Source organism: Mytilus californianus, unplaced genomic scaffold (assembly GCF_021869535.1).
Source record: "Mytilus californianus isolate M0D057914Y unplaced genomic scaffold, xbMytCali1.0.p SCAF_7, whole genome shotgun sequence".
NCBI lineage: Eukaryota > Metazoa > Mollusca > Bivalvia > Mytilida > Mytilidae > Mytilus > Mytilus californianus.
This window is the reverse complement of record NW_026262723.1, coordinates 19,016,817-19,037,488: the sequence shown is the minus strand read 5'-3', so window position 1 is coordinate 19,037,488 and position 20,672 is coordinate 19,016,817. Positions and strand designations below refer to the sequence as shown.

The following is a 20,672-nucleotide window of genomic DNA, read 5'->3' as shown; positions in this document are numbered from 1 at the left end:
TATAAACAAATTTTCCTCCTGTTTGTGGATAGGAAAATTGAAGACTGGCAACTTCCTCTAGTTCCCTTACAATATTCTAAAACTTGTTATTCAGGATAAAAAACCTTTCTTAAATAATTTATATAAAACTGGAGAAATGATCATCTTTAACATTATTAACAGCCGTGGACCTAGGAATTTCATTTAAACAGGGCTCAACTATTTAAAATTCATCACCAAATTCAACAAGTTGAAAAAAAATCTTGTATATTTTGAAACTTTGTAATAATATTCTGACATTTCTCCTATTTGCAGCTTTTTAATTCATTTTGGGGAGATAGGGGAGTAATGCTAAATATATTTCAAAATAGAGATGATTAATTTTCAATTGATTTATTAATTCTTAATAAAAAATATAGGTGTAAGGGTGCTTAAAATAAAATTTTCAATATAAATTAATACATTTCAGAGACATAACTCCTGTAAAAATAATAGATCAGTGCTGATATTCTAACTCATTCAAGTCATTGCTGATATAAACATATATTAATTTCTTACAAAAATATAGGTGTGAGAGTGCTTATAATGCTATTTTCTATATAATTATTATTTCCAAGGGACATAACTCTTTTTATAAAGTTTATCTGCACTGATTTTTGACCTTGTCTGAGAAATTGATGATATGAACCTTTGATATAAATGTCATAAATATATGGCAAGAATTGGACCTACAGACAGACGCTCAACAATTACTATGTCCTCAACATTACACGGGAGACAACAAACATTATACACACCCTGACCAGTTTCCAGATTCAAAATGGCTTCCAACACAAGATTTCATTGTCAGTGGGTTTAATATTACTTGTTTTCCACCCTGGCCATTCAAGTCAAAACACTGAAAGAAGAAAAAACCCTGAAATCAAAAAGGAAAATATATAATTACATTATATGTCAAAGTTTGTTTACTATAAAATTTCATTAAAATGATCAGCTTTATTATAAAGAAGTGAAAAGCATGTGTCTCTAGCAGTAGATGAATGATGTCACAGACTTTTATAAAAGATTTTGCACACAATTCTGCATGTCAAACATCGTTCAAAATTCTTTAAAAAAATGCAAATTTGTATAGAATGCACACCAAGTCAGCAAAAACTTTCTTAAAATTGTCTTAAAATCATCACTTTTGAAAATATAATCCATAGATTTTTGTTTAAAATGGATATGCACTCTCAGTTTTGACTTTTATAGACACTAATAACTCAATTCTACTACAAAGTCACTGACCATATGATTATTTTAAAAAATCAATACAGAATTTAAACAGCTGCAATATAAAGTTTAATGAAAAATCTATAGACTTCTTTGAGGCAATAAGGATTTAAACATTATTTTGAGAACAAAACTCATCAATTTAACATGCATTCTATAGAAATATGCATCTATATTTAGAGAATTTTGTTTAATCAAATCTATTATAGAAAATAAACTGTTAAATGAATAATTTTTTTATAATTCTGCTTAAGTTCAACATGTCCAGGATGTATACATTGTAATCCTCAACTACAGGTGATTACTACATGATTAATCCAATAAAGAGATCGATTAAAAAATCTGGAAATTGTTCCTTTTTTTCAATCAACTAGGAAAAATAATATTTTGGTTCAATATTTGTTCATTTGTACATCTAACAGTCATCCATTCAGCAATACAGCAAATCATTGACCTCATATATCTTTTATTCATGGGCAAACAAACTATTCAATAGACGACTTTCAAATTCATGCCCTTTCCCATACATTTCCAATGTCACAATGCTTATGTTATTACATCATAATAAGAACCGATTGTTCAATGACGTAATTTACGCTGATTGACGTCGGATCAACTGGTGTATTAACTTATCCATAAAAAACAACTCAAGATTGGTCTATACATGTATTACAGGCCAAACTGCTTGAAACCTAACATACACTGTTGACACAGTGATATGTATCACCTGTCAGCATAAAATTCAGAAAAAGACAATCTGACGTTCAGCAACATCCTTAATTAATTCGAAGTCACTGGAGCATGTACTAGTGGACAGCCTTAAATTATCGACAAACTTAAGATATACAGACAGTTATGTTACTTTATAGAAAATATTGTTGTCTATTGTAAGTAGTTCCTATCAAACTATCTTTAGCAGAAAACTAACATTGAAAATTGCTAATCAATTCAAAGTCACTGGACCATGACTTACAGGGGCATGGCCTTGAAATTGTCGTCAAACTGATATGTATTGATAGTAATGCAACTTTGTAGAAAATATCATTGATCTATCACAAGTAGATCCTATCAAACTAACTCTAGCAGAAAACTTAACATTGAAAATTGCTAATTGATTCAGTCACTGGATCATGAACTGGGGGCAGGGCCTCAAAATTGTCATCAAACTGATATGTACTGATAGTAATGCAACTTCAAACAAAATATCATTGATCTATCACAAGTAGTTCCTATCAAACTAACTTAGGCAGAAAACTTAACAATTGTCGACTCTGACAACATTGTCGCCGGAAAAACAACACCAATGTCTTGCCTTAAGCAATTTTGTCGCAAATGAGAAGAAAAATGTACTCACCTCTTCCCAGGCCACACCTGCTAATTTTGGATTATTGTTTAAACAGTCTAACTTAGTCTTTAACAACAGTCTCTTGTTTTCATGATTCCTGCAAAAAAGAAAAATAGAAATCTAATTTGAGGAAATAATTTGGCATTTCAAGTACTATTATTATGAATTTGAAGGTTTATGTACATTTACTTTATAATTGGTAAAATTGAAAAATTAATACCTTTCAAATTACTGTATGATGATCCCATGGTATTATACTGTAGTCCTTGTGATTTTTATTTTATATGTTCTTGTCCCTTATAGTTTCTTAGATGGTAATTCTGGATGAACTAGACATCATTGAGATGGGAGCCATCTTTGTGGGCCCCGCTGTAAATAACGGTTCTCAAGATATAGAGTGGACACGATCTTTACCATAGGACATGGGTTGTCAACTGAAACCAAATTTTTGACCTTGAACTTTGACCTAGGAAGTTGTACAAACATTATGACACACCCTTTGGTGTTGGTTAATATACATGTCAAGTATAAAGTATGAAATTATAACGGTTCTCTAGGTATAGAGCAGACACAATTTGTTACGGATGGACGGATGGAGAGACTGATCACTATAGGGCGACCCATCCCTAGGTGGGGCCCTAATAATGGAAATCCCCTATCAAACATACAGGTTAATCTTTTTTTCAGTGGCTGTCAAAAGTACCCTTTTCCTGGATAAAACCTTCCTCCCTCACATTCAGGTTTTAACTTATATAATGGGTGTTGTAAAATTTCAAACTATTGGCTAAAAGGAAGTGGCTATATGACAGATGTAAAAATTGCTTACTCACTTCAACTCGACATTATCAAGCTGCAGTCCAAATATTAAGTTTTCCCTTCAATAGGAGCAGAGAAAACTTTGACGAAATTTTCATTATACAATTAATGTTGTAAAATTTCAAACTATAGGCAAACAGGAAGTGGCTATATGGCAGATGTAAAAATTACTAAATCGCCACAACTCAACATTATAAAGCTGCAATCCAAATATTAAATCATGCCCTTTGACGAAAGTTTTCTGTCTGATGGAACGGACAGACAGAGTCGAGTTGTTACTAGACCTGTTTTCCTTCAGCGAATCAGGTAATAATGATGTAATAACATTCTGCTATATATTTTACAAATTTTAATAAGTATAATATTACCACAGACAAAACTCTCCATTATTGGACCAAACAGAGACAGCAGCAGGTAGATTCTCTATTGAATACAATGATTTCAGACATCCCTCTGTCCTCTCGAGGTTTTCACTGTTTGCCAGACTCTTCAGGTTGTTGTGTAGAACATACTTAGTCACATGGATCATCTTATCTTTACTGTAACCAACCGCTATTACTCTATTACTTACATGGCAGGCTTCAACACTACAAAGAAAATTACTTTAATGATAGATATATTATTTAACACTGCAGGTAAATCAATAAAGATGCTTTAAAATGGAAAATTTTGCAAGAGGCTTATCTTCACTCATTTTACAATTAAAGCTAAAAAAATTTCCCTCTTGTAAATTTGATTTTTATGGATTTGTTATATTCAAGGAAAAGAAAATCACGAAATTAAAACATCATAAAACAGTAAGTACTGCATTTGAACATGTTGAAATTCAAAATGTAAACCCTGAAAAAACAAACCCCTTACAGCACATTATTTATCACCCATTCCAGTTAGATTTTTGACTTTTTTATTGCCAGTCCATTTGGTTAGCTTCTAGTCTAAATCATTCAGTGAACAAATTACTTAATATGTCCAAATTTGAATCACACACACCATAAATCAAAAACACATTTAACAAACTAGCAAATAACTGTGCATGTATAGAAAATGTATTATTACTAACATGTCTGCTTCTACATTTGTGACTGTAAATAAACAATTATCTCTCTTGTTACTGTAGTGAGATATGTACACATCTGCAGAGTTATCTCCCCTCCTGACAGTGATGATAAACAATGCTCTCCCATCTATAGAAAAGGAACATACTTTCTCTGCTGTCTGATTCTTAAAAAAACAACAACAGTGGAATGGTAGATTAAATATTACACACATTTTATCAAAAATAAATTGGAGGGGGGATTTTAAGCAAATTTAATTAGTATACTGTGAAATAATAAAAAATTTACATAAACAAAGTGGCATTTAACTCAATACTATTTTCACAAAAGAAAACCTCTAGCATGACTAGATTTCTTATGGTTATTTGTTATGTTGGTTTGACATTTACATGTGTACTCCACATCAAATTTATTTCACACTTTTACATTTTTATAATTTGTGAGATTTGGATGTATCCCTAAATAGAGCTGTTCCAAACTTAACATATATTACCTGATGTGTCCTGTGGTTGTCTATATATTTGCACTACTTTTGTATCATACAGTGAGATTGACAGTATTTGTAATACTTTTTTGCCAGATATAATTTTAAATTTGTTGATAGCTGTGTTCTTCAATTCACAGTTAGGCCACCCTTAAAAAGTTATTTGTTTGATGTTGCCTACGCATGCCTCGTAAGGTTGGGTAGGAAGGTAAGATTTTTTTTTTGCCAACAACATTAAGTTTCATGTTTTAGACAAGAAAAAAATCTTTAAAAATAAAAATTTGAAACGATTTGGGTCAAATTTTTTTCCAGGTAGGATGATTTTGAGGTGGGTAGGTAGGCAACATCAAACAATTGTAATTTTATTGTTGGCCAGCGTGATTGACATCTAGAAAGGAATTCCTCCAAAGCAGTGCTAGACAGCATATTGAAGAAGCAGTGAGGTGAGTATGGTGCAAGTTATTGATCCATGACGAAGGCATCATTGTGACTTTACTATGAAGAACATCAATAAAAGCACTAATCCACAATTGGAAGTCAGAATTATATCTTATCTTCTGGGGTCAATGGATGCCTGTTACTACTTTTATGTAACATTAGACATAAGAAACTTCTAATTGCCATCCCTGGCTTCTATGTAGGATGTAAGCTTGAATGACAACAGCACTAAATACTTACCTCTGCAAATGCCCATGTGTGTAGAGGAGAAAACCCCTTTTTGTATCTCCATAGTGATAAAGATTTCCTAGATAAACAACCAATCACAGGTACTTCCTTTTTTCTAAACTTCATACTACAGGTACATAAAGATATCAATGATTCATCTTCTGGTAGCTAACAAAAAACATACATTTGATTTAGACATATAAAAAATATGAAACATTCATAAGTGTGATAAGTTTCTTTCAGCTGTTTCAAATAATTGTGTGGGTCATTTCCATTTGTTGTAATCAAGACTTCATATTCCCTTGAAAAGTAGTTTTTAAGATACTGTAAATTCAGAAATTATTGCGTGCATTAATTATTGTGACTTTGTCATTTTAGACTAAAATGCGATTCTAATTTTTGCGATATTGAGAAAAATCCTGTTTAATTCATATAAAAAATTTCAAAATGCGAGTTTAAATTATTGCGATTATAACCCATTTTTCGCAATAATTTCTGAATTTACAGTACTAAACATTTTTAAAATTTGGAATTTATACAAATGTATATGCTGTTAATTATATATAAATTAACTTAAATTTCAGGTCAATAGATCCAAGGTCAATATTTTTTTTTATAATCTTTAACATGATCATTATGATTATTCTGAACTTTCCATGCTGACAGAAAATCATTGAAAAACAAATAGTAATGATCAAAATGCTCTATCAGTGTCTATGATTTATTTTTGGCATAGGGCATGCAAAATATTGTCTAAGGTACGACTTCTTATACATTTAAGAATTATATTTAAAGCAAAATTTCTAAAGAAATTTTGAGTTCCTTTTTATGAATGGATAACACAGGTTTACCCGAGGTCAATTGGTGTAAATGAAGTCATTGAGAAATTGATACTTACTATGATTAAAAATTTGTAAGGGTTCCACGGAACCAAGTGTCTCCAAGTGTCTCGCCTACTTTTGCTGTTAGTCGCAGGCTCAACAAAAATGGGGAAAAAATTATTAAAAATTTTCCTCTAGATACTATCTTTTGAATGTAAGATTAAGAAGCTTCTGTTCAAGTTTGGTAAAAATCCAGGATGGTTTATGAATCCAATAAATGTTTTAAAAACTGTATGTAATCATGGTAATGTTAACTGGAAGAAAAACTAAGTCTATTTATAAGTAATATACAGAAAAATAGGAAATAAATTTTTACAAAATTTCCTTCTAGATATATACTAGCTTTTGATCATAAACAACTTCTGTCCAAGTTTGGTACAAATCCAGAATAATTTAAGAAAGTTATTAAAATTTTAAAAACTTTAACCACAGCGTGAATGTAATGTTAACTGGCAGAAAAACTAAGTCCATTTATAAGTAAAATACGGATAAACAGGATTTTTTTTTTACAAAATTTACTTCTGGATACTATCTTATGAATGATTCATAAACAAGCTTCTGTCCAAGTTTGGTAGAAATCCAGGATAGTTTAAGAAAGTTATTAAAATTTCAAAAACTTTAACCATAGAGTGAATATTTGTGGACGCTGCTGCCGAAGGAATGTAGGATCGCTATGTCTCGCTTTTGCAACAAAAGTCGCAGGCTCGACAAAAATGATGTCATTATGACATTGAAAATGTAGAGGAAAAGCTTAAATGTGAAAGTTGTCTATTTCTGACACATTTCTATTATTTACCTCTAAGGAAGTTTGCTGATCTGTTTCTATCATACATGTACTGTCTACCTGTGAATCCATAGAATCACTATTGTCATATCTTACTTTCTGGTTGCATTCCAATGGTTTTATTCTGTCTTCTTTAGGATTTGGTGTAAATAAAGACTGTGATGATGAAAATTTTGGAATAAATAATTCGTCCTGTGAATCATCATTTGTACCTTCACAGATTTTTGGCAGTTCAAAATGTTGGAATGGAGTTTGTGAATTAATATCTTGAGATTCACATGAAAATTCATTCAAATTCAATTCCATCCTTGCTGGTATCATATTTTTATCAATAATTTTTAAGGAATCTGAATGTTTTTCCTCGTCTTTGGCCATGTTAATCAATTGGCAGGATTGAGATTCCTCTTTGCTCATGTTGATAGCAGTATTAATGTCTTTAATGGAATGTGCATCTTTTTGTTTGTGGTACATGTATTTATTTACATCTTCAACTTCACTATTATTTACTGTTTTATCATAGATGTTTGATAAAGCTTTAGCTTCTTCAACACCATGATCGCCAATTTTTTCTTGCCTACTCCTCAATAGTTTTCCAAACTTTTGAACTGGCAAATCAAACTCCTTGAATTCCTTGATATTTCTTTTTGACTCATCAATGATATACTGAAAGAGAGAAGAAATCATAAAAGGACTTCCCATGGATGATCTCCTCCTAGTAGAATATTCCTTCTTTTCAACAAAACTTTCTTGCAATAATTTCAAGGTAGACAATTCCTGACTTTCATAAACTAAAGCACTGCTTTTTGAAGTTTCAGTGCATGTATTGTCCAGACCAGTAATTTGACTTTCAAAGTTTTTATCACATCTATCTCCTCTTGCTGACCTATTTTCAGAAAGGCAATGATCCTCAGAATTTTCAACTTGGTCAAAAAGTTCCTGGCTCCCAGGTATTTCAACAATGTCCTGAGAGAATTTATTTTTCATGACATTGAGTTTTTTATCTACTTCTCTCAAATCTTTGGAAGATGAATCAGCATTATTATTTTCTCTCTCAGCTGTTTTCCTGATGGATTTCTTTTTTACAGGACGACCTCTTTTCTTTCTCCGATTACATGTAACAGTTAATGTATCTGATAAAGTTGATGAAATAGATTCTTGTGAATTGATGAGAAGTCTATTGTCATTTTTTAGTTCAGAATTCATAAGCTTTAATTTATTAAACATAATTTCTTTCATTTCTAAATCTTGGTAATTAGATTCAGAATTTGCATTCAAGTCTATTAAATTTTGCACTTTATCATCCATTACTTGATGACTATCTGTAAAATTCCCATGATGCAGTTCTCTGTTCATAGGAATATCAGGTGTGCATTCAATAACAGTGTCATGACTTGACTGCACATTGAACTCATTATTAATTTCGATATTTTCCATCAGCCCTTTGACTTTCTCATTTTCAACTGTTTGCAATTTTGCCTCACTGTTTTGATTCTTTTCAGAATAGTTAAACCTGGTGGAAAATGCGGTTTTATTCTGCTTACTTCTTTTTGTTTTAGAGGGTCTACCTCTTCTTCTAGGTTGTGAGTTTTCCTGCGTATGACCTATCAAGGAATCTTGTGATGATGACTGTGTATTACTACTGCTCAGAATTATATTTTTCACAGATGACTCTTCATTATCAATCAATATGGCTGCCTTTATATTATATGAAAATTTGTTATTGACAGCTTTGTCAGCTGTGTCCAAAACAAAACCTTTGTCCAAATCAACAGATAATCCTATATCTGGAGTACATTCAATGACAGTTTCCTGAGAGATCTCATCCACATTATCTTTTGGATTCTCATTTTCTTTAGTTTTAATTACTTTCAACTCAAAAACTGATTCAACTTGTTCTTTATTTAGTTTTGTAGACCTCCCCAATCTCTTTTGTTTCATGGATATTGGTGTTTGTGTAAATTCAAAGAGTTCCTGAGACGACACATTATGTCCCTCTTTTAATTTGACTTCTGAATCATTTTTCACTTGAATACCCAACAAAGACTGACTTGCATTTTCACGTTTTTCTGATGAATCTGCTGTTTCTATGCAATTTACCACATTCTCTTTCTCTTGGTTTTTATTTAAATTCTTAATTTTGCTGTTAATGACACTGGACAGTCCATTAACATGATTAACATTGCATTGTTTTATATCAGAATGATGATATGAAATATTACTTAGTAATGGAATACTATTAGAATCTGTTGTGCATGTATTTTTTGAAGTATTTTCTGTCTGTGCAGGTTTTGTTATTTCATCCTTATGATCAATTAGGCAAAAATCTAAGCCCCCTTCATCATTTTTCTGTTTTTTATTCAAATTAAATTTAGATTTAGAATCTGATTTTTTCTTCCTTTTCAGTGATAATCTCTTCTTACTTCCGAGTGCAGAATTCAGTGAATTATCTGTTGACGTTGAAGCTGGTTGGGTATCTCCTATTACAATCGGTGATTCCTCAGATTGACCAATATAACTCATGTTTGTATCAATATCTCTTAACTTCATTTCCTTGTTTTCAGTGTTGTAAATATCGTTGGACCCTTTCCATTTATCTTCCCGTTCATGACATGTAGTAATATCATCACCATGATCATTCCTGGAGTCTTTCCTAATTTGCAGAACGTAAGATTTGAAGCCAGTAAAATCAGAATCACATTTGTCATCAGGATAACATGGATGAATTTTATCTTTTTTTATAGTAGATACAGGGGAAGTGTTCTTTATGCGGGAAGTGACAGAATTATCCAATAATTTTGAAATTGCGGTTTCCCTAGTTTCAACTAGTGAATTTGTCTCTAATATTTGATTTTGTATGAGCAGTGACTGCTTAATTAGAGATTTCTTTGACGAAACATTTGTTGTAATTTTATGCTGTCTACCAGTGTCAAGGCTTGGGTCTTTACTTTGTACTGACTCTCTGTTTTCTTCTTGTTGGTTGCATTCTTTTAGTTTTTTCTTTACATGATCTTTTGCTTCCAGAACCCTATTGAATTTCTACAGAATAAACGAAAAAAAATGCACTGTGTTTAAAAAATAACAATGTCCTCTCTCTAAAATCATGAAAATATCTATATGCATGCACTGTGTATTCATTTATTTTTGTCTGTATCAATGATTCTGAATTGAAAAGAAATGGTATTTTTGTGGATGCTTGATTTCATGGTTTAAATGAATCCTACATGCATATTTACAGTATCATAAAAATTACATCATAATTATTATCCCTGATTAATAATAAATCCAGGCATTACAAAATTGTTTTCAAAACCATGAGCAGAAAACTCCTTCAATTACTTAAATAATTAATCTTTAACATTTCTAAAATAAATGGAGAATGTGTCCCTGGGACACAGATGATGCCCCCACTTGCATATAATGTTATAACAATGCTCGACAATAACGCTTGTCCGATTGTCCGGTACCAGAGAAAACTAGAGGCTCTCAAGAGCCTGTGTCGCTCACCTGTATTTACTAATGCTTTGGAAATCATGTAAAATAAGGTTAAAATCATAATTAATAGTATTAGATAATAGATATTATAATGATATCTAAGATAATAACACAAAACTGCAAAATTTTTGTAAAATTACTAACTCAGGGGCAGCAACCCAACAACGGGTTGTCGGATTCGTCTGAAAATTTCAGGGCAGATAAATCTAAATCTGATGAACATTTTTGCCACCTGTCAGATTTGCTCTAAATGTTTTAGTTTCAGAGATATAAACCAAAAACTGCATTTTACCCCTATGTTCTATTTTTAACCAAGTCGGCCATGATGGTTGGAAGGCGGGGTCATCAGACAAATTTTTTAAACTACATACCCTAATAATGATTATGGCCAAGTATGGTTAAATTTGTCTCAGTAGTTTCAGAGAAGAAGATTTTTTGTAAAAGATTACAAAAATTTACAAATAAAATGCTCCGCTGGGGCGTAGCTTGATACGACCGCAGAGGTCGAACCCTGAACAGTTGGGGCAAGTATGGACACAACATTTAAGCTTGATACAGCACTGAATTTGGATTGTAATTAAATATTTGACACAGCATAGGTTTCTCACACAGAATGAAAGTGGTCTAAGAACTTAAAAATTTTTAATTTACCTATTCAAACCATATCATTATTATTTGCTTTTATATATAAATCAGAAATAACCAATTTAAAATGGAAAATTCTAAAGAAAAAAAAGGAAAAAAAAATCCCCTCCAAATTTTTGAACCCCCTTATTATTCATCACCCCCAAACTCAATCCCAGCTTTCCCTTTGTGGTAAGGTACCTCGCAGTACAATTTCAGAGAGATCCATACACTTGAACACAAGTTATTGTCTGGAAACCAGAAAAATGCTTGTTTTTTGGCCCCAAATTCCTAAACGTTTAGGGCAATTACCCCCAAACTCAAACCCAGCTTTCCCTTTGTGATATGGAACCTTGCAGTACAATTTCATAAAGATCCATACACTTACACACAAGTTATTGTACTGAAACTAGAAAAATGCTTGTTTTTTTTGCCCTTTTATGGCCCCTAATTACTAAAATTTTGAGGGAATTACCCCCAAAATCAATCCCAGCCTTCCCTTTGAGGTATGGTACCTTGCAGTACAATTTCAGAGAGATCCATACACTTACACACAAGTTATTGTCATGAAACTAGAAAAATGCTTGTTTTTTTTGCCCTTTTATGGCCCCTAATTACTAAAATTTTGAGGGAATTACCCCCAAAATCAATCCCAGCCTTCCCTTTGAGGTATGGTACCTTGCAGTACAATTTCAGAGAGATCCATACACTTACACACAAGTTATTGTCATGAAACTAGAAAAATGCTTGTTTTTTGCCCCTTTTTGGCCCCTAATTCCTAAAATTTTGAGGCAATTACCCCCAAAATCAATCCCAGCATTCCCTTTGTGATATGGAACCTTGTGGTACAATGTCAGAGAGATCCATACACTTACACACAAGTTATGTCTGGAAGTTACAAAATGTTTTTTTTGGCCCCTAATTCCTTAACTGTGGGTACCATAACCCCCAAAATCAATCCCCACCTTCCTTTTGTGGTATTGAACCTTATGGTAAAATTTCATTGAGATCCATTCACTTAAACTAAAGTTAGAGTGCGAAAAACTAATGTGTCTTTGGACGACGACGACGCCAATGTCATTCCAATATACGACCAAAAAAATTTTTTTGCGGTCGTATAAAAATTGACTATTAAGGGCAATAACTCCTAAAGGGGTCGACTGACAATTTTGGTCATGACAACTTATTTGTAGATCTTACTTTGCTGAACATTATTGCTGTTTACAGTTTATCTCTATCTATAAGAATATACAAGATAATAACCAAAAACTGCAAAATTTCCTTAAAATTACCAATTCAGGGGCAGCATCCCAACAACAGGTTGTCAGATTTGTCTGAAAATTTTAAGGTCAGATAGATCTTGACCTGATAATCAGTTTTACCCTATGTCAGATTACTCTAAACATGCTAAATGCTTTGGTTTCAGAGATATAAGCCAAAATCTACATTTTACCCCTTTGTTCTATTTTTAGCCATTGCGGCCATCTTGGTTAATTGGTGGGGTCATCGGACACATTTTTTAAACTAGATACCCCAATGATGATTGTGGCCAAGTTTGGTTTAATTTGGCCCAGTAGTTTCAGAGGAGAAGATTTTTGTAAAAGTTAACGACGACGGACGACGACGACGACAGACGCCAAGTGATGAAAAAAGCTCACTTGGCCCTTTGGCTAAAAATGAAGAAATTATTGACCATAAAAATCATAAAATCATATTTAGACAAAACAATATTTTAGTGTAGTAAGGCATTAATCATAATAATCAATATCTTAACAACTTAAAAGACCAGGATACAAACCAAATGAGTGTAGACTGACAGGCTTACCAGACTGTGTCTGCTGTGCAGAGTCTGGTGAGACTTTGGCATTGATGAAAACTAGAACCTAAGTCCTGTGATTAGACATGACTACATTCAGTTGTTCTCAACTCATATTTTTGAAAAGGATATCAAGAGATATAAATCATATTCTGTTCTACTGTTTTAATTCATTTTGTTTATTGAATCAACCTAAAATGCAAAAAAGGTTAGTATAAAGGTTTTTTTTTTGGACAAGTTGCAATTCCATTCGGACAAGACAGATTTGGTACGTACTTGTCCTATTGGGCAAGTTGAAAAAAAAATATATTGTAGAGGCCTGTATAAAGGGGCATAACTCAAGAACAGAAAACTAGAGGCTCTCAAGAGCCTGTGTCGCTCACCTGTATTTACTGATGCTTTGGAAATCATGTAAAATAAGGTTAAAATCATAATTAATAGTATTAGATATTAGATATTATAATGACATCTAAGATAATAACAAAAAACTGCAAAATTTTTGTAAAATTGCTAACTCAGGGGCAGCAACCCAACAACGGGTCGTCGGATTTGTCTGAAAATTTCAGGGCAGATAAATCTAAATCTGATGAACATTTTTGCCACCTGTCAGATTTGCTCTAAAATGCTTTAGTTTCAGAGATATAAACCAAAAACTGCATTTTACCCCTATGTTCTATTTTTAGCCATGGCGGCCATCTTGGTTGGTTGGCGGGGTCATCGGACAAATTTTTTAAACTAAATACCCTAATAATGATTATGGCCAAGTATGGTTAAATTTGTATCAGTAGTTTCAGAGAAGAAGATTTTTGCAAAAGATTACAAAAATTTACGAAAAATTGTTAAAAATTGATTATTAAGGGCAATAACTCCTAAAGGGGTCGACTGACAATTTTGGTCATGGCAACTTATTTGTAGATCTTACTTTGCTGAACATTATTGCTGTTTACAGTTTATCTCTATCTATAAGAATATACAAGATAATAACCATAAACTGCAAAATTTCCTTAAAATTACCAATTCAGGGGCAGCAACCCAACAACAGGTTGTCAGATTTGTCTGAAAATTTCAGGGCAGATAGATCTTGATCTGATAATCAGTTTTACCCTATGTCAGATTTCCTCTAAATGCTTTGGTTTCAGAGATATAAGCCAAAATCTACATTTTACCCCTATGTTCTATATTTAGCCATGGCGGCCATCTTGGTTGGTTGGCGGGGTCATCGGACACATTTTTTAAACTAGATACCCTAATGATAATTGTGGCCAAGTTTGGTTAAATTTGGCCCAGTGGTTTCAGAGGAGAAGATTTTTGTAAAAAGCTAACGACGACGGACGCCAAGTGATGAGAAAAGCTCACTTGACCCTTAGGGTCAGGTGAGCTAAAAAGTGACGACAAGCAAATTCAAACTTGATCTGTGCTTTGTGGTAATAAGCATTGTGTATAAGTTTCATAACATTTGGTCGAGGGAAACTCATGTTACGTACAGACGGACAAGGGTAGCACAGCTATGTCAATTATATTGAAAGTTTTAGTCGTCTGTCTGGTCTAATCAATAAATATTAAGTCAATATATAACAACTGTCAACAAACATATTTAGTCAAACTATGTCCAATAACTCTTCAAAAAACAAAATTGAAAGTTTCAGTAAGAATAATTATCTGAAATAAGCTGACACATACATCAGTTTATAGGGCATGATTTACCTTTAGTAACATCAATCTGGTATACCAACAGTTATTAGCTTATAGTATGTGAGAAAACTGAAAAGTAACTAGTTTAGACCGAAAACTGGACGGACAAGTGAATAAATATCAACCTGCAATTTCTTTTCTTTCTGCTCTATCTTTTTCTTTAATGCTAGATATTTCTCACTTAATTCCTGAAACAAAAAAATTATCAACTTTTAATGAAAAGCACTATAAATATCAAAAGTTTTAGCATTAAATGAATTTAAAATATTTGAAAAACATAAAGATTAAAATCACTACACACAGATAAATTTAATTTGCTCTTTCCACTTGCTCTTCATTTTCAATTAAATTGATTTAACCTGTGAAAGATTGCTAATAGGAGTTATTGCCCTTTAGAGATGTTTTTGAATTGCTCTTTTTCAATGAAAATTTATGTCACTCCTGAGGGAAACAACTACTACAAACTGATCACTAATTATAGGATTGATTCCATCATTAGTAAATTGACTATTAAGAGGTTGTAACTGTTATTATAGAGTTGTAATTGCAGCAGAAGTGAGAAATGAACATGATCTTCATTGTATGTTAGGCAGTAATAAAATGTTAAACAGTCCTAAGAAATTTATGTTAAAAAAGTATCATTCAGGTTAGACAGAAAGACGAAGTAATTACTAAATCATTTAGTATGAATGCTTCCAACAAAGGAGTAACTTCGGGAAGGGCCATATTTGGCCCTAATTATTAAGTTCAATGTTTAAAGATAAAAAATGTTTAAGTTGATGAAAAAACATGTGACAAAGCTAAATATAATATTTTTTTTTGTCAAAGTTTTATTTTTAGGCATTGATTTTTACATCCCAAATAGGCAAAAAAGAGAGTTTTTTATGAAATTTGACAAATCATCTGGATTTCAATGAAATTAAGGCCTAGGAAACATAGAGCACAGGCGTGGACAAACTAAATTTTCAAGTCAGATATGTAAAATGTTATAGCAAACATTATGTGAAAAGAATTTTTTTGTTGACGCATGCGCTCTATGTTTCCAGTCCACAAAATCAATGGAAATTTACCCATTTTCATTAAATTTTCGTGGAACATCAACACGAGTGGTATTTGTGACATCATGATTAGAATGCAAGTATGTAAATTTTCAACAAAAAGACACATAAGCTATCTAGTCATTGTATTATCTACTATTCATTGCAATATTGGTCAATACATCCTAATTTGAAATTGGGGCAGGTCTAGAAATAGGGGCCATTCTAATATGACTTTCTTCAAACGCTTTGAGTACACACCCGTGGTAAATATGAATATATTGTTCGGGCTGTTCCAATCATACTCCCACGGCATATGCTTTTTTATGAATGAGCTTCCCGTCACTGAACAATGACGTAAGAATATAAGAATTTTACGGAAAAATCATCACAAGGGAACGTAAACAAACGATGATAAGCCATTTTTTTTTTTACATGTAAGTAAAATTATCATTTAAATTCATCCAAACCTATCTAAATACGTTATTGTAAATAGTTTCAGCATTTCACTAGTTCAGTTTGCTCCGTTCTTTTACGTCAATGTAATAGTGCGTTTATTTACATGAACAGCAAATATTTGCCTTCACCTAGAGCACTTCGATCCTAAAGAATTGCCGTATTTGTCCTATTAGAATAGAAATAATTCATGGGGGCTGATGGTAAATTATTAAGCATAAAGGGCCAACCCGTGGTAAAATCAGTATAAATTCAAGCCCCATGAATTATTTCTTAATTTTAGGGCCCCTTTGTTCCAGCAGAACAGAAAAAGCACACTGTATAAGGTCAATAAATATTAAATAGTTTGGTTTCCTCCCTCCCTTCCTAACCTAATACATATTATGGATATTTTTGTTTAAGCAGTTTTCAAGTCCTGACATCTTATTTTACATGTTTAAGCACTGTTGAAGGTTAAGCACATTTTGCCTTACGTAGAAAGTCTACTAAAAACATTTTAAGAATATACATACCATATTTTTTTCTGCCAGTTGGCAGGAAACAAGTTATTTTGCCTTTTTTACAATATGACTGAAGTATTTTTACTCATATGAACATTACATAAATGTAGCAATAAAATGTAACACTGACAGAACTATTTACCAGTTTTACCTTTTTTCCTTCCATACTGTCATCTCAATCTACTTCCTTGGTTATCTTGCACAATTTGTTGTTATTTTTTGTACCATAGTATATTTACATACATGTTACAAGTGTCAGTGATGTATCTGTAAAAGACATGAACAAAAAATAAAAATAAAAATATTGAATTAAGGATTTAATTTAAATTGAGATGGTTCAGTGATATTGTAAAATTTAAACTCATTCAAGTTTGCAAAGAACTAGATAGTCCAGGTAATCGTAAAAATGGACCAGGTCAAATTAGCAAAGTGCTAGACAAATGCTAGAAGGCCCAGTGAAACTGTAAAAAGGAACAAAGTCAAATTTGCAAAGACCTAGATGGCTCCAGCTAAGTTTTAACAACAGGCTCCTACAAATCTGAATCCCTCACAAGTAAAAAAATAAATCTTGTATTGATCATTGTTGCAGGTTAGAGTTTCTATCTATATCTATTATAATTTTCAAAATAAAAGCAAAAAAAATTAGTCCAAAAATAATTCAAAATCGACTCTAAAAGGCAATAACTCCTATAAGTAGTTATCCATTGGTTTTGATCACATCAGTATTTTGGTAAATCTTGTATTGCTGATCAAATTTTGCTGTTTAAAATTTAATTTTACCTACAATGTATCTATCATAGTTTCAAGATACTAAGCAATAACTACTCTAGAAAATTTGTAAAATTTGACTAACCAACGTCCAAGTTGAAACATGTGGTACAAAAAAGTCTGATTAAAGATACTTACTAGATCATAGCGATAATAATAATAATAATAATAATAAATACTTTATTTAAAGAGGGTTAATAAATCAAGGCTGAACTTGGATGGAGAGTTGTCTCATTGGCACTTATACCACATCTTCTTATATCTATATAAAAGAAATTAGAATTGTTCAAAAAACAATGTTTTCTAAAGTCTAGCAATCAGTCATGTTAGTATAACAAGTTGAATTGGAAGATTTATGAAGAAATTTGTGCACAAAGACCTCCAACATGGTGACAAAAGGGAAGCTACTCTTGATCTATTTGTGTCAAGCCAAAACTATCTTCACATCTTGTATGATATTAGAATAGATTCAAATATTTGGATTTTAAGCTGAACTTGTTCTGAATAATCTTCTGATGACACGCAACAATCACTTTTTATTTATGACATCAAATGTTTTCAATTTTGATGCAAAATTTGTGGGGAACTTGTTCCATTTTAAGTAATGAGACAAACAAATTTACATGCAAGTGTAATGTATATAGTATTTCATGTACTTTCAAGACATTTCAGGCTCATGACCAGTTCAGCCATAGGTCCTTTCCGCCATAGTCAATTCAGCCACACTATTTTATAATGTTCTAAACATAAATATATGCATTATGTGTTTTAAAAGAAGTTTGTTTTAAATTAAAGAGAAATAGTGTTTGACAAAAAGCCTTTTTAATAAATACATAAGAGTGAACTTTTTTGTCATAAAGTATGCATCTGTTTAGATACACGAGGAAATTCTTGCATAACACTTATAAGTTTCCCTTTGACTTTAGGGTTGATTAACATACATGTATCATATTTTTAGAACAGAGAATATCGGTTTCAGGTTGTCTGGCCCCAAGTTGTTAAGGCCCCTAAGTTGAAGTTGATCCGGATGATCGTGATGATGATATCCTGAAAAAAAACAGCTGCGCCATGAGCGCATGATACGCTCGTCGTCTTGTGTGTGAATTTTTATGCAATAATCATAAATAGTTTCTGACATACGGCGCGACATGCGAAAACCCCCTTTTTTTTTACAAAAAACTCAATATCTCTAAAATAAAATTTTGAATCAAACCCAAAAAGTATACAGATCTTTAGATTAATATGACTAAGAAGTGTGTAAAATTTTAAGCAATACATGTGTAATCATAAATCGTTTTTGAGATACGGCGCAACATGTGAAAAACTCCTCCCCCTTTTTTTACAAAATACTCAATAACTCAAAAATAAAATTTTGAATCATCACAAAAAAGTATACAGATCTTTAGATTAATATAACTAAAAAGTGTGTGAAGTTTCAAGCAATAATCATAAATTGTTTTTGAGATACGGCACTACATGTGAAAAAAAAATACTAACCTGTTTTAGTTACTAAGTCCGGTATCTCAAAAAGTTTTAATCTTATTTTCACCAAAAAGTATACAGATCGTTTGACCATCATAAGAAACAACTATATTCAGTTTCATGAAATTTGGATAAGTCTTCTCAAGTTACGGTGCAACATGTTTACGCCGGACAGACAGACGGACAGATGACATTTGTATACCATAATACGCCCCGTCAAAATTTTGACGGGCGTATAAAAACTGATCGTCAACTAGGCACTCCCTTATGACATCATTTACTAGATAGAAGGCACGCCTGATTCCCTGCTCCTATTAAAAGTTTCAGGCATCTTCAGGATCATCATTCTGCAGGATAGTATAAAAATAATTTATGTTCTGTAGGTACATAATCTCAATATCCCATACGACTGAAGGGAGGGTTACCAACTAAATAGATTTTTATTTCCCTAATATTTCGTGCAGTATATCATCAAACTTTTCCACCCATACGCTCAACATGTGTTGGTAGTGACAATGTCTACATTTTGGTCATGTGGTCATGAAAGTCACTTGACAGATATAACTAAAGTGTGTATTATGGAGGGTCTGAGTTGAATTTGTAAGAAGGTCTGAAGAGTTGACTTTATAAACAGTCCAATTTGTATTAATATTTTCGGTCAGAGTTGTCTCCACTCTCGGTGCTGAGTGATATCAGGTCCGTTCGCACCCTACACATTTGCCCCCTGGGTCCGTTTGCACCCTTTTTTTTTCTTCAAAAACCTGATGAATTTTTATACCCCAGTTTACGGGACGTATTATGGTATACCGTTGACTGTCCGTCCGTCGTCAACATGTCGGACATTAACTCAAAAATGCTTTAACCAATATGCATGCAACTTTGGTGAATTGTTTATATCTATTGAAGTGAGCTCCCTTTCGTTTTTTATAAATTTTGGATTTACTGTTTCCGAATTTTAGAGTTTTATTCATTAAAAAAGGGGAGATTTTCCAGTTTTCGGACAATAACTCAAAAACAATTTCACCAATTTGCAAGAATCTTTGGTGAATTGTTTAATTCTATCGACATGAGCTCCCTTTTGATTTTTATAAATTTTAGATTTTACGTCTCCGAGTTATAAGATTTTATTCATAAAAAAGGGGTGATTTTCAAGTTTTTGGACAATATCCTTTAAGTGCTTAGAGCAGTTTTCATTAAACTTTGATGACTGATTTATATCTATTAAGATAACCTCCCTTTAGTTTTTTTATAAATTTCTGATATAACATTGAGAAGTTATTGAACATAACTTGTTTATAGTCTGACAACAGATTTACTAAGTATTGCGCAACAGCACAGTGTATTGCACATCAGCAAGAAATCTTTAATTGAATATAAATTCAATTCATATAGCCAATTTCAAGTTCTTTGACTACAATTATTCAGAAACCTATAATATGTCAAATATTTAATTACAATCCAAATTCAGACCTGTATCCAGCTTGAATATTGTGTCCATTTTTGCCCCAACTGTTCAGGGTTGG

At 32.2% G+C, this 20,672-nt stretch overlaps 1 protein-coding gene across 2 annotated transcripts in view; it reads right to left on the bottom strand.

Moving 5' to 3' along the window:
* Positions 1-20,672, bottom strand: part of LOC127709899 (uncharacterized) — a 32,488-nt gene that overhangs the window by 10,295 nt on the left and 1,521 nt on the right. Inside the window, exons 2-9 of one of the 2 annotated variants that reach the window (XM_052215583.1) lie at positions 17,042-17,166; positions 15,032-15,094; positions 7,295-10,318; positions 5,630-5,785; positions 4,473-4,633; positions 3,781-3,999; positions 2,606-2,693; positions 777-895 (exon numbers count right to left, since the gene is read on the bottom strand). In XM_052215583.1, coding sequence (XP_052071543.1) covers positions 777-895; positions 2,606-2,693; positions 3,781-3,999; positions 4,473-4,633; positions 5,630-5,785; positions 7,295-10,318; positions 15,032-15,094; positions 17,042-17,065 — 3,854 coding nt within the window. In that variant the 5' untranslated portion in view covers positions 17,066-17,166. The remainder of the gene's footprint in view (positions 1-776; positions 896-2,605; positions 2,694-3,780; positions 4,000-4,472; positions 4,634-5,629; positions 5,786-7,294; positions 10,319-15,031; positions 15,095-17,041; positions 17,167-20,672) is intronic. The other variant, XM_052215584.1, reaches the window with a different exon arrangement.